Genomic DNA, 15,611 nt, shown 5'->3' on the forward strand with positions numbered 1-15,611 from the left:
ATAAAGCGTCACTCACGGTTGTGTGATTGCACTAGACGAGGGAAAGTCATAACTTCAGGCTGACCACGATGGAATGCGGGCCAGATATAGGGACCAGATTAGTCCCCCTCAAAAAGTTACCTTCTCAAAGTCAGGCGCAAACAGTTGTGTTTGTGGTGGAGGGGGCAGAGAAGACAGTATCGCAGATGGTCATCAATGGAGTGCAAAGAGCAGGCCTGGTGTTACACACAGTTGTTACTGAAGCATGACGATCCTGTCGGGAATCAAGGACAGTTATTGCTGGAGCTTTGCGTTGGCGGTCACCACGGGCTGTTATAGCTGTAGCGCGAAGTGCATATGTTGCTGGTCATCGCTGTGAGTCACTGTAACACAAACAACCAGGGTCACTGGAGCTTGAAGTTGGTGGTCGTTACAGGCGGCGAGATATTGGCACGAACTGGCCCATTCACTGTCGTAAAGAGGCCAAAACTACAGGATTTTTTCCCTTTCTTCTAGGAGGAGCTCGCCTGATGCCATCCAAGGGTCAAGGACCAATAGAGGCACATCTTGGGGATTAGAAACTACCTCCAGCAGGACTCAGGCAGGTCCAGTTGCAGCAGGTGTACTCAGCTCCTGCATGGAGGTCTCTGGAGTTTGGTGTGTCCCTGTAGCGTAGAACACGAGGTCAGGCACCTGACCCTTTGAGTCACTCAGGTGGCCATGGGATCAAGCAGAAAGGCATGCCTCAAGCAGCAGGGCAGTCCTCTGAGGGTATATGGCAAAATGTAAGCAGCAGGACAGTCCTTTGGTAGCAGAGGGCCATTTTCTGAGGTACAAGGTAGGCCTCAAGCAGTGGGGCAGTCCTCCAGAGTACAGGCAGTCCTTATGGGGGGGGGGGGGGGGGGTCCTCTGCAGGTCTAGGAGTGAACTGAAGATTGGGTCTGATGGCTATGTTTTTAAACCAGGTACCAGCTTTGAAGTGTGAGAAACTTCTAGATCTTTCCACCATATCTAGTTCTGGAATTTCTTTACTCCCCTGCCCAGAGTACAACGGGTCTAGGGTGACAAAAGAATGTTGTGATGTTCTTTGTGGGAACAGCTCTGCCCCTCCTATCCTGCCGGCACCTAGTCCTCCTTTGTCTCACTGTAGGCCACTGGGTTACTGGTTGAGGGGGGGGTGGAACCATACTCAAGTAGCAACCACAATTCCTGTCAGAGTGAAGTCACAAACAATCTCAAGTAGCTTGGCACAAAAGTAGTCAGGTTTAACTTAAAGGCAATCTGTAAAATACTTATGCAGCACTTCAAACAGTAAGAAAGTGAAAACACAAAACTAGAAAATCCTACATCAATTAAGACAACTAAAGTAAAATGTAATACATTATTTGAGACCAAAACAACAAAAATCCAGCCAGTAGAACCAGAGATATGCAATTTTAAAGTTGTAAGGTAAGTATAGCACCTAAAAGCGCAGCTCGCAGCTATCTGGTCATGCGAGAACTGGTGAATGTCAAAAGTTCAGGCGACCGTGATGGAGTGCTGACCAGACACAGGGACCAGGGTAGTCCAGCTGAATAAGCGACCATCTAAAGCCTCGCATAAAGAGTTCCGTTCATGGTGGAGGAGGCCGCGAGGAGCAGGAAGAGCATCGTGGATGGTCGTTACTGTAGCACGAAGAGCAGGCGAGTTGTCACAGGCGATCATGGCTGTAGTGCGAAGATACTGTTGGGTGGACGGCTTTCGGGATTCGTGTTGGCGGTCACCGCAGTGTGTCGTTGCTGTAGTGCGAAGTGCATATCTGAGTTGCTGGCAGTCGGTGTAGCACAAAATGTCAGGTTCATTGGAGCTTTGCTTTGGCAGGTGGCTCAGGTGGCAATATCTTGGTGCGAACAGGCCTGTTCGTGGTCGCCAAGAACTCAAAACTTCAGGATTTCTCTTTTTTCTAGAGGGGAGCTCAAGTGATGCCATACCAATGGTCCAGGACCTGAGGGCACCTCTTGGAAATCAGGTACTCACTCCAGCAGAGCCCAGCAGGGCTCAGGCAATTCAAGGTGCAAGTCCATTTGCAGGTCCAGACACCAAGTCAGCTGGGCAGATGCAGGGAGGCCTCAGTAACCAAGGCAGGCCTCAAGCAGCAGGGCATTCTTCTTCTGTAATAACCATAGGTCCAGGAGCCTACTTAAGAGTGGGGTCTGAGGGTCCAATATTTATACTTGGTGCCAGCTTTGAAGTAGAAGGTTCTGGAAGTTTCCACCCCCAGAGGTGTTTGGAAATTCCTGTCTCTCTGACTTGGCCCCAGCTTGTCTGGTGGTGGAAAAGACTAGTGTGAAACTCTGTGTGAGTGTGATGAGGCATAGTCTTTGTGATGTGCAAGTTTGATAGGTCACAGCTCCAACCCCTCATCAAGTCAGAGATCTCCCATCCTTCCAACACCTATTCCTCCTTTGTGTCACTGTCTGGGATTAATACACAAAGATCAACTGCCATCTACTGCTAGTCATGTGACTCAGGTTAGAGGTTGCAGGAACCAAATTGTTGGGACAAGAAAATGCCATCTTTATTAAAGTGGCATTTTTAGAATTGTGACTTAAAATCGACTTTACCATTATAGAAGGTTTTAAATAACAGTTCTTTAGACATCAAACTCCACATTCCTACATGTTCCCAACTAAAAGTTATCACGTATTAAATGTAATAAAATAATCCAATGTTAAGCTATGGGAGAGGTAAGCCTTGCAGTAATAAAAGGCGAATTTAAGAGTATTTCACTACCAGGACATGTAAAAGTTAAAAGTACATGTCCAACTTTTTCAAATACACTGCACCCTGCGCAATGGGCTGTTTAGGACCTACCCTAGGGAGTGACATTTGTATTAAAAAGAAAGGTTTAGGCATTGCAAAAGGTTTATTTTGCCATGTCGAAATGTCAGTTTAAAACTGCACACACAGGCTTCAATGGCAGGCCTAAGACATGTTTAAAAGACTACTTACGTGGGTGGCACAGAACATTCCGCAGACCCACTAGTAGCAGAATTTAATTTACAGGCATTGGGTACATGTTGTACCACTTTCAATAGACCTACAATAAAAAAGTGCCAATTGAGTGTAAGCCAATTTTACCATGTTCAGAGGAGTGAGCACAAGCACTGGTTAGCAGCCATAAAGTGCACATAGTCCTAAAGCCAACCAAAAAGAATTTCAGTAACAGGAGGTGAGCAGACAAAAGAAGACTATCCTAAAGGCTGTCAGGTCTAACAGGTGCCGTTCTCCAGGTCCATTTTTTGCTCAGTGGAACCGTCACTGGTACATACCATTAGATAAGTCTAATTTTAAGTGGTGAATTCTATGGACGGTTTCTTTCACTCTCAACATGGACCTGGACATGCACACCAATGATGCCCTTAGTGTGGGCTTCTAGGCATTTCGGTGAGTGACTGCTGTATGTAAAAGTAGGCTAGGCAATGGCACAAGACAGATTTAGTCAGGAATGCCACTTTAATAAAGTTGTTCCTAATTGTGGTGGCTTTGCAAATTTTGGTACAGCGACTTTGTAATCATGCTGGTCTTGAAGGGCTCTAGCTTGTTTAGAGAGTTCTTGATAATAACTTGAGCACCCCATTTGCCCTCAGGAATTAATTAAACCTGGTGCTTGCAGCAGTTGTGTTATATTCCATTGCCAAGAAGATCTTTGACTCACTGGAATGGCCTTTTTGAAAATTGTTCTTATGAAGCTGGTATGGGATACTATTTACTTAAAATGATAAGCTTGTGTTCAATGTCAATAGGAAGGGCATCAGACAGGGTTGTGTGTACTTGCTTCTTTTTGCCATGGTTTTGGGGCCACTAGTGTGCCAACAGTCTCAACTCACATGAATCAGTATATTGTCTTTATCAGCAGATGGCTGATAACTTCAATGGAAGTGGATGCTATTTTGCTATTTATCCAACATTCAAGAAAAATATTTCTACCAATAATCTGCAAGCCCGCACAGAGGCATATTAACCCTCTCCACTACCTTAGATAAATGAAAACTGCCACTAGACAAACCCCCCTCTTTCTCCAGCAGATGCACTAATAAATCACTGGAGTTAACTTGACCTTTTTATTGTTGCCTGAAAACTGTTGAACATACAAGGAACTTTGAGTGGTTTTAAAACTGCTGCATTGCTACAATAACCTGACCCACTCACAAAATCTGCCCTCCACCTTTCCAGCCTCCAGGGGAACCACCCGCCCGTTGCCAGATGCCTCGTATGGCCATTCCGGCGTTTGGTGGCAGTCAAAACAGACAATGTCTTGTTGGCCAGTCCACTAGCACTCACTGACCAAAGTGCGGATGTTGTGGCTACCTGGATGCAGTGTTCGACATAAAACAATGCCAATTAAAGTGTTATTCACCATACCTAAACTATGAGCTAGACCACTAGAAACTGAAATGTGTGCTCTTTAACAATAATTTCTGAAGTTTTGAAGGGCATTTGAAAATCTTGTGTCAGCTCCAAAACCAGATAATCTTATCTTACTTTACGTATTGCTTGTGCTAGAGGTTTGCAGAGGACCCCCAGATCAGAGGAGTCACAATGCAGCACCAGAATGGGAGTTAGAGAGTTGAGATTCTAGTCGAGGTGATGTGATGACTCGGCAAGTCTCACTCTCATACGACCTCATCTGCACCGCGGCTCACCCATTTTATGTTGTTGATCCCTGTCAGGGTCTTAATTGATAAAAACTTTTATTGACTTTGACTAAGAGGTTAGGATATGGGTTTCTAAACTATATGCAATAGCAAGCTTCCTTCAGGCAGATACTGACATGCCTACAAGATGTTAAGTGGGAGTCTGATCTAGAACTTGAACTTTTGGATGACTGTTAGAAATAATGTTCTATGAAAATGTCACAAATATCCATGAATTATAGACATAAATTGATGGGCTTCAACTTTATACACCACTATGTTTGGATTTTTACATAAACTTAACATGCCATACTGTCACACTTGCAGTAAGTATAGGGCCCCAAATATGAAGTTCTTCCATTTGACATGGCTATGCAGAAATACGGATCTGATGTATTGGATATAATCTTGGAAATCATTGGCCACAGTGTGCATAGCTCAGCACTTCTGACATCACTGGGATATGTAATCAACATCACTAAAAGGTTTAGGAGACTCACAGCAATGCTGCTAATCCAGTCTAAATACTGAGCAGCGTTGACTAGTATTAAGGACCATTCACTTAAGAAGAAAGACGCAGCTCTATGTAATGAATGTGCAGAGACTATGCGACATATTGCTGGATATTTCTTACCCAAGGGATATATAGGGTCACTTTTTGATGTAACATGAGCTCCCATGGTCATGTATGTCTTTGGCAGTAATTTTAAAGCGAAACAATTTCAATAAAAAAAAAGAAAAAAAAGGTGTAGTGAATAATGCTGCTGATGCTTTGTCTCCTTCAAGAATTGAAGTTAATTTGTGGATTCCACACAGCAGCAGTGGTGCACATAATGCCATTTCCCAAAAAAGTGTGGGATCTTGGGGCCCACTTCCAAAGGGCCTCGTCTCAGTTTTGTTCACACGTGAAATTTAAAGGGCGTACAATAGGGCACGTTTGTGTTATACCAATCATTTAGAGGGATGGTGGCTCACAGTGATTTATTCTCCATGAGGTGTTTGGTGGTCATAAAGACCACATGCACTTGATGGGAAACAACGCAGCATAAGTTTTAGGCAGCTGTACGCAGTTGCATTCACGCTAAGCTGACTACAAAACTCTACCACTCAGCTAGCTTCTTAGTCAAGAAGACAAAGCAGGGGGATCCGCTGGAAGACTCCTTCTGGACTCATTGAACCCAACTGACTTCCATGAGTGGTTCTAGATGTTTCTCCATCTAAGCAGGATGATGTTCAAGGCAGCTTAGACACTTATTTTGGTGTGAAGCTTTGTATGAGCAAGTTGGTAGCTAAGGCAGAGGGTGACCTCCTACAGGAGTTGCATGCAAATAAGGCTCATATAGTAAATAGGACTTTACTTGTTAGACTCATGAAGTCACAGGGAGGGGTAGTAGGTACAGTCGGTGCAATCAATGGGAATGTTGTCCAGTGTTCTCAGTCATGAGGCATCTGGTAGTGAACTCTTTGGCACAGAAGTAGGGTAAGCTGTTGCTGGGGGAGGTTATTTAAAGCAGTGGGGTGATTGTGATTTCCTTTTAGCTCTGTCTCATAGTCACTGTCTCCCCCTTTGTTTAGTGTAAAGATTATGCTTCTTCTTTGGATAGTTATTACTCTTCATCAGTCAGGCTGCCAATGGATTGGGTTACTGCAACCCACCCACTCAGTTCAAGGTCAAATGGTTTGACATGGGGGGACTACACCGGCAACAGTTTGGGGAGACAGTCATTGTATGAGACAAATGACCCCAGAGGATCCTCTTTAAAGCTCTCCTTTTCTGCTATAGGATAATTTCTGCAAAAGCGCCGGAATATTTGAAGGATCTAGCTATCCCCTATCTGCCCCAAAGAGCACTTCGCTCAATGGGTATGGGTCTCCTTACAGTTCCTCGTGTAAGAAGGGCCAGGATGGGAGGTCGCTCCTTTCGGGTGTTGGCAGCCACCCAATGGAACATCCTTCCAACTGAGATCAGACTAGCCAAAACTGAAACTATGTTCAGGAAGCTTTTAAAAACACATTTGTTTGCCCTCTAGGGATTGCTGTTTCTGCTCTCTTGACTCTCTCTCCACAGCGCGGGGATACGCCGGGATGGCGTCACCAGGCGCTTTATAAACCCCTTTATTATTATTATTTATATGTTCATCTTCAGCCTTAGTGAAAATGGCTTGGTGGGTCATTCAGTAAAACAGGCTTTTTTTATTTTTCATAGATTCTATCTCCTATTTTCTTGTGACAATTTCTTAGGTTATTCTCATCAGTATTCAGTCAGTGCTCTGTTCTCCTTTGATAAGGGTCATGACCGGGCTGTCAGCCTTGTCCTTCCCATCTGAAACGAATGCAGCACTGATGAGATTAAACTAAGAAATTGTCACAAGAAAATAGGAGATAGAATCTATGAAAAATAAAAAAAGACTTAACCAATACTCTACCCAGCGCGATGGGGGTTATTGGTGTGAAACTATAATATATTGACCAAAGAGACCGTAAGGGATGGACTTTGTTTACCTGAACCCTTATTGTGGGCTCCTTCTCATATTACTCGCCTAACTTATCCGAGATTACATCAGAGAAGCTTTTAGAGAATTTTGGAGAATTTCCACTGATATTATATATAGCCCTAAAGCAGTTCCTTGCATAGTAGCGAAACGCGTTAGCTGATGTCCAATTTTTTACCATGATGAAAAATAAAGAAACTTGATGGATGTACGCATAAGACTGTGACTTCATTTCCTGGTGCACCTTCCATATTTGACAAAATGGTGGCGGTTCCTGCCAATTCTAGAAATGTCCGCTGGTCAGCAGACATTTCTTAGTTTGGCCATTGGCACCTCCACCAGGACAATTGAGTAAATTACTCCATCACCCTGGTGGAGGACAGGCTGTGGGAGAAATGGGGTGAAGGAGCTGGTGTATATTTATTTATTTACATCATTACTAAACACACATCACAAGTCAAACCATATCAAGGCACAACAATCTCCGAGCGTAGTGACAGTGGAACACTGGGAGTCAGAAAAAAGGGCAGGTTTTCAAGAAAGGATCAAGGGAGAGGGAAAGCGAGAAAAGCTTTAATAGATTGATCCAACTTTAGATGTGTGAATAGTGGATAAGAAGGTAAGAACAGAACTGGGAGGTGAGGCAAAGCCTAATCAGCAAATAGGTGGGAATCAGAGAGAGAAGAAGACAGAAAAAAACATTCTTACCTGATGAGGAGAGTTTTTCTTTCAGTTACCTCTACAGCTTGCTCTTTGGAGATGCTCTGAATGGTGCTGGCTTCCTCATGACATTCTGTCATCCTGCTCAAAAGGTGATGTCCACTTACGCTGGTGGAGAGACGAATGTCTTCACCTTCAATCAGCTTCCTGAAAGCAAGGAGTTAAGTTAGTGCCCACTTTTCCAATGTGAAAAATATATGAAACAAATAACCAAAAGGTGAAATCATCTGAGCATAGCTTGGGACTTGAACATGATGACCTGTCCACAAATACTGTCACCTGTAGGTGGCGATCTCAACATCCAGTGCCATTTTTACATTAAGCAGACTTTGGTATTCACGTAGATGCAGGGCAATTTTCTCTTTCATTGTTTTCAAGTCCTCCTGGAGTTTCATAATTTTATCCTAAAAATAGAAAACATTATTTAACTATATTTGCTAAATACTGTGTGACCTAAACTGTTGCATCAGTTCCTCACCTTACCTAGTTTGTGGCCAGACTTCATTAGAAAGTCTCCCGAGGTTCACCTCTATGTTGGATTATAATATAACATAAACTTTGACGGCTTTGAAACCCAATACTCAACTGATGTCAAGTCACATGGATTCATTCCAAACACCAACCTCACCCTCAAGGAACACTGCCTTAAACACAAAGATGGCCTGGAACCAAATCTCCCTTCTACAGAAAGTCAAACCATTTCTTCCAGAAAGCATCTTCAAAACTGCTATTCAAGCCCTTATATCCTTGCATCTATATGGTTATAGTGCTCTACTTCATGTTCTACCAAAATCCACACTGGCACCCCTTAGGGCCATCCTACATGCTGCAGCACATCTTATCCAGGGCCTGAAGAAGTATAATCACATCACTCCCTTCCTAACTGAACACTATTGGCTGTCCTTGTCAGCCGACACTACCTTCAAAACCAGCAGCATCATTTACAAAGCCATCAATCCTGGTACCTCTTCTTATCTTGCAGACAAGCACACCATCTCAGGTGTCTCTCAGCAAGCCAACAGCAAGGACACCAACTGACTGCAGACTAAGAAGTGTGAAAAAAACAAGACAACAGGCCTTTTTCAACTATGCACCTAGGATTGGGAACAACATCAATCAAGACTGCCCCAATGCTGCTCCAAATTAGGGGAGAGTTGAAGGCTCACTTCTTTAAAGAACACTACATTAACCGATCACAACCCAGCTTCCTCTTCCATTAGTCATAGGCTTTAAATTTGTCTTTGACCATATACAGTGCTCTGCTGCCTTTGGGCTAAGTTCTTGCTATAGACATGCCATATACATATATACATACATGGTAGCAATTGTTATAACCCCATGCCGCCTCTGCTGCCCTAGAGCCCACACTGTAATACTGAGATTCACCTAAGAATTAGCATGCACCAGAAGAGGTTTAAGATTGTCCTCAGGAATCACAAAAATGCCTGATTTCAGGAAACATAACAACAAAATACATTATTGCCATTTAGATTCACTGCATGGATATCCATTGCATGCACATCTGTGAAATTAACCATGGCTCGTGCCCTCCAGGACCAATAGTGGAGATCACTGAGATTAACTAATGACCCCCTCCTCTCACTCACCCACTGAACCTTCTGAGAAGGTTATAACAGAATCATCAGCAAGGGAATTAATTGCCCATTTAAGTAGCCAAATGGAGCAATAATACTTTTCTTGCAAGGTGTCAAGGAAGATGGCTTGAGCTAACATTTTCATAATAATTTAAGTTGTGGTGATTTAACCAGTTTCTGAAAAGTGGCATACTGCTTAAAACCATTAAAAAAATGATTACATGGTTTTACCGAACAACTCATACCATGTTACCTGCCATCTTTACAAGATCAAGCATATTAGATATCAAAACATTTATTAACAATGTTGTTCATTGTTAATCCCAGCTACTCAATGCAATATTTAGCCAGTGTCATGGAACATACAGCTGACAATAGCATATGTTGAGATGTTCATATAATACTGCTTGATACATGGGAGCCATTCTAAATATAGCACTTATATAGCACTTTTTTTGGTTCTCTGGATTTATAGGGATAACATATCCCGTTTTATTACAGACTTTGAAAAAGGGACCAAGGCAGATCTGTTTTGCGATTACAGCAACGTGCTATGCAAGATCCACTATCCCCTATCATCTTTGCTTTGGTTAAAAATCGAAATATTACGATTTTGTTCTAATTGTAAATACGGGGGTGGGCTGGGGGGCTTATTATGAAACAAAATTATCGGCCAGGTATAAAAGCTGAGAAGAGATTAATAGTTCCTTGGCGTAGTGTCTGGCATGAAATCATGCAATGCAGCCTTCCTCTCGTCTTCTAGGACGCTTCTGCCTAGCACTCCATGAAGCTCTGGGAATACATTAATCTTTAAGGAAAAGGGGTGTTAGAAACTTGTGGTTTTCTCTTCCACACAGGGGAGGCATAGAGGGTCTCCCAACACACAATGCATGCACAAACATTAGAGAACGCAGATCTGCATTTGAATGACACCTGTACTTTCCTTGTCATCATTATAAATCCTATTAGATACTGGAGGGGAGTGGAATGGAATGGAATGGGTGGAGCTCATACACATCGGACTACGCGCCCATGCATATGAGGTCTACCCCATTTGGAAGTTCACTGGTAGATACAATTCTGCCAGGAACAGATTCCTCTGCTCAGCACTGTATAAGGAGCAGTGTGGACTGCCTGGCAGTGGAGCCATACCTACTGCAGAGTAGTACAACCCATCACCCACATAAATAATTTTAATTTTTAATTTTTAATTTAATTGCGGGTTTATATAGCGCTAGGAATCGACTCCCGGAGGAGTATCTCCACACTTCGACCGCTGGGGAACCCGTCCTGGCTCACCCTGAGAGATGGTCCCTGATGGGTATCTCTAAGGTGCGACCAAGCATCCCCGGCGGTCTGGGGGGGCCGTTGTGAAGATGAGGCAAGCTGATGCCCAGAGTTGCCGAGTGTGGTTTCTGACTAGAGTAGGCACCGAGGCGAGAATTATCGAGTCCGCTGACCCTGGTCCACGACCCTGCCGCGTCGGGAATCGAACCCTGGTCCCGGGCCGTTCTCTGCTTACGGGTCTGCCGCCTCTAACCAGTGAGCCACACTTCTCCACATAATGAGGGCAAACATGTTCATTGTCACCTGTTACCACCTACCATTCTATGTCAACTGACCACTAGTGATGGAACACAGTTAACTAACAAGCTTACATCTGTATTTTTCAAATAAACAATTAGCCATTCAGAAGACGGTAACTTAATAGATTGGATTTTTACCTGTAGTTCCTCAATTTCAACATTGTTCTTTTCCTGTGCGTCTTTAATTTGTGCTTCCAAAGCTGCGTTTTTATTTTTAAGGGCCTCCAGCTCCAGTTCTTTACACTTAATCTGCAATAAACACACAGAAAATCATAAATAAACAAAACCAGGCTCCTGTCCGTTAGGGAATCGTCGAAACCAAAGCAGGGGGGTACCAGATTCGACTAGTGCTAAGAGGCCGTAAAAATTTCGGAATGTAAGCCACAAAAATACATATAACATAAAATAATAGAACACAAAATATGGAGCTTTTTTTAATTTGAATTATGCCAATTTATGATTATCCTTATAAGGTTTTTTTAAGCCAGAGGCACTGCAATAAATGAAGGTCAGTCTGAAAAGCATCAATTGCAGAGCTCACTGGATAACTTGAAAGTCACGGGTTTGAGCCGTGGTAAATGCTTTCGTTCTTATGGGGTTGTAATAAAAATTCATCTCATGAGGACATTCTAGAAATAAGCTATGCTTCATGTCCCCCAGAACCGGTAATAAGAGAACCACCTCCTCTCACCCATCCACAGGACTTTCTGGAACTCACCAGTACATTTGATAGACAGTAGACAACACAGCCAAGAGTAAGTGGAATCATTGGTCATTTGAATGTCTAAATGGCACAGGAATAAATTGCTGAAGTCAGATGAGGCGGCCTGTGTTAACAGGTGGGAAACACCTGTAGGTGAAGTGCAAACAGTATAGTCCAGTTGGTGGCATGTGCATGTAAGTCACCAAATATAGGAAATAAAGATCGTCTAGAGACCATTCACTCCGTTCCTGGTAAAAGCTTGATTCAGCCTGCTATGGCGTGACATCCCCTCGCCAGCCCCAACTCTCAACCGACAACCAAGAATCCCCACATCAAACATTCTTACGGTACCTTACAAACCAGATTCCGCTTCTGTAATGAATACAACACTGTGTAAGAGGACAATATAATTAATGTGGATTGAAGTTGAGCACTTCTTCATTTCAGCTTTATGACTGTGTCTTGTGTGTATCCAGTGTGTATGAATTATCATTTGTCAGTTAATTAAAATTGTTACAATTAATCCCAAAAAAAATAAAGTAAATTAAGAACATACCAGCAGCAATCCTAAAGTAGAACAGTATCATAAAATACAACTCTGTAGCAAAAGGTAAATAAATCTGGAGTAAAAATATGGATCCTTCGACAGTGGCCGTAATGGATGTATTCAAGTCCTTCGCTGCCTGATGGTGGTAAAGATTGTGGTATTAAATTTCCCAAAGCGTGCCAAAAACATGGGAATAGTGGTAGTCATACACAATTCCAGCACATCATTGGTAAGTGAGGATAATCGTCCTAAAGGGATTTCTCTCCCTTAGTGAGAGCTGATACTTTAACATAATCTGTCACTTCAAACACACAGCACTAATTTAGACCCAAGGAGTTCTTGTGTTATATAATGTTGTAAGCAGGGGACACCCTCCTTGCAGGTCTTTAAATCCAGTCCCTTGGACCCTCCACTCTCTGACGTTGTTGCTACTAGTAATGAAGTCAAACCAGAAGTCTATATGGGACTTAAAAGGGCACTTGGTAGGCTATTGGGATCTGGGGCCCGGTGGTTTTTATGGCTTTAATGGCTTTATAGACAACATCTCGATTAAGTACCATGGACACTGTTTTCTCTCCTTCACTGCCAGGGTCTGATTTCAACCACACGTGAGCATCACTGTGGCGGACCGTAGAATCAGGATCTGCATGTAATTTCTGTACATATTCTGTACATACTCCCAACCATTTCATTGTTGGGAAACCATTCCCTCTGCCAACAGATTTATTGTTTAGTGTACTGATGTAAAGCAAAGCCAGAACTTATTTTGATTGTTTCAAGACAAAAGGGAAAATAAATGTATCTATTCCGATTCCACATATGTTACCTTTGACTTCCACAGCAGGATGTGATGGGCTTTTCTTTTATTATTTAGCTGTTGTAAAGCCTTCTGGTTAGTTTTATCCTTGCAGTATCTTATAGTCGCAGTGTTCAGGGTAGATCTTCTTAAGTTTAATTCAATAGTACACCAGGGTGCGTTTTTCGAACTGGATTTCTTAGTGCTTGGTGGGCAACACTTTCTTTAGCTTTAGCCCCCCTCCCCCCCAGGTTGCAAACCACTAAATCAGTGATTTGGCATTGCAGATTCCCAGAGTTGACGAACGGTATTGTCATATGTCAAGTGACGAGTCTTGGTTTGTATTTCTATTCCATGGGAAATAATAACCAAACATAATATTTCCAGTGTTTTAATTTTTTGAATGCATGGAGTAACAAAGGGAGTTTGTCAGACCCGATTCGGGGGTTCAGGGGCATCAGAGACTGCTGGGCTCCAATAGAGACAAGTGGAGTCCTTTACTTTAACTTAATAAGGTTACTTTAATGGACCAAAGCATCCACAAAACTAAATACTACACTTAGGATCTAATTTAGAGTTTGGTGGACGGGTACTATGTCCCAAACGCAAAGGATATCAAGTCTGTCTTATTACAAGTACATTAGGATATATCAGACTTATAATAATGTGGTTGGGATGTTGGTCACATTTGTGACAGAGTATCTATCCACCAAAGTCAAGTTCAAGCCCTTAATATGGAGACACTCAATGAAAACTAGAGTTCTGTAGCCCCTTCCTAGCTAGTGATCTGAATCCAAAAAAATGTCTTTGTCAAAGAAAACACAACATAAAGTCAAAGGCCAAGATGTTCTAAAATGTCTATGATCCCTTGATCCTATAGCTTGGATTTGGATTAGAGGACCCAAACAAACAACAATGCACGTGAGTACTCAGTTTACTCAGATGGGGATCAGCAGCCACTCAGCACAGTCAGAGTCAGATTCAAGGAGGCTTCATCAATGTGGTGCACTAAGTGGGAAATGTGTACCATTACATTGTCTCTGGTACGTTGTCAGGCTCCTCCTGAGCCTCGTAGGAGGATCTCAGGCTCAAATCATGCACACCACCCAAATCACCTGAAGTGACAATCTTGCTGATCGTGGCATAAACATGAGGGTCAAGTAGCAAAGTTCCAGGTCACCGTTGCAGAGGTGTGCCAGTTAGGGGGACTCGTGATTAATTCAGTGCCCTTACACCATGACGCCCATGCTTTTTAATGCCTCTATTATAAAAGGCACTGCATCTCATACAATAAAATGTAAAACGTGTTATGTACCAGTTGCTGATGTCTAGCTAAAGAAACTTTATTTGTAAAACTGCCAATAGCATAAGATATTTTCCTGCGCTGACAGCTTCCCTAAGACCAAAGATGGCTTCAGCAAAAATCCTTACAAGTCAGGGGTTCAGAGGTAAATATAACTTTGCAACTGCTGCATTGATCTAGAAAGTTCTTATAGGATTAATCTCAGCAATGCCTTACCTAGCTAGCTCTACATCATTATGTTATCATATTGTAACATTTATCTATAGCACTTATTACCCCAATGTGGGACACCATAGCACTTACCTACATGTGCAGCATGCTGCAACATGTAGGGTGTATGGTTGGAACTGTGTTGTCTTTGTTTTATCCCTATGAGCAAGTGTTTTCTGGTCGTGCTCGTTTTGCACAGTGGTATTGTTTTCTGAAAATAGTATTTCAGAGGGTTCAAAACATCACCAATAGATCTGTACACCAGAGGCAATACCTCAGTATTGTTTTCAAACAAACATTATCTGTATTGAGCTCCCTATAGCCGCCAAAGATCATACGAGTGGGACCACATCCACCTGAAATGGGCTAGGGTTAAGGACCCCTGAACGAGCTACCTGCCAGGGTTCACAGCACCGATTCTCATCTTCCAGCAGTCTTTGCAGCAGTGGCACGTGACGTGCCTACCCTGAAATCCTTCCTCCGAAGACATCCCCTAATTCAACCAGATGTTTGGAGCAGTAAAGCTTCCTCTCTCTCCAGTTTGACAAGCTTCTATAATGGGTACGTGTTTTATATTTTGAACAAAAAAAATATACCTCGTACTTTTTTCTGTCCTAAAGGGTCTTTGTTCTGTTTTATTCTAGCGTTAGCCCAAACCTTTTGATTTCACTAAAATTTTAGTTTTCATATTCTTACACATAGGGACTTTTAACCGACCTTCTTCATCCAGTGGCCTGTTGTAGGGTCAATCACATATTTCTCCCGCCCACTTCAGCATACAGCTTAGGGCAGTTCAGTCATTAACTAAATTGACTATGAGTGATAGCGTTCCGTTCTTTCACAAGGAGCAGATCCGTACATAAAGTAGCCTCTTCAGTGTCAGGGATCGCTATGCAATATATGGTTTTTCAGAACAGAAATATTTTTGCTTTTAGAATTTTGTTTTTATATATTGCAGACGGCCCGGCAGCTCTCTGATCAAAAACGTTTGACAAAAACCATGA

General features: G+C 42.7%; 1 protein-coding gene across 1 annotated transcript in view; it reads right to left on the bottom strand.

The window, feature by feature from the left end:
• Positions 1-15,611, bottom strand: part of LOC144761507 (desmin-like) — an 89,618-nt gene that overhangs the window by 11,346 nt on the left and 62,661 nt on the right. The window contains exons 8-10 of the mRNA XM_078646839.1: positions 11,187-11,297; positions 8,147-8,271; positions 7,856-8,014 (exon numbers count right to left, since the gene is read on the bottom strand). Of these exons, the coding sequence (XP_078502965.1) occupies positions 7,856-8,014; positions 8,147-8,271; positions 11,187-11,297 (395 nt within the window). The remainder of the gene's footprint in view (positions 1-7,855; positions 8,015-8,146; positions 8,272-11,186; positions 11,298-15,611) is intronic.

The sequence above is a fragment of the Lissotriton helveticus genome, chromosome 6, assembly GCF_964261635.1.
Source record: "Lissotriton helveticus chromosome 6, aLisHel1.1, whole genome shotgun sequence".
Taxonomy (NCBI): Eukaryota; Metazoa; Chordata; class Amphibia; order Caudata; family Salamandridae; genus Lissotriton; species Lissotriton helveticus.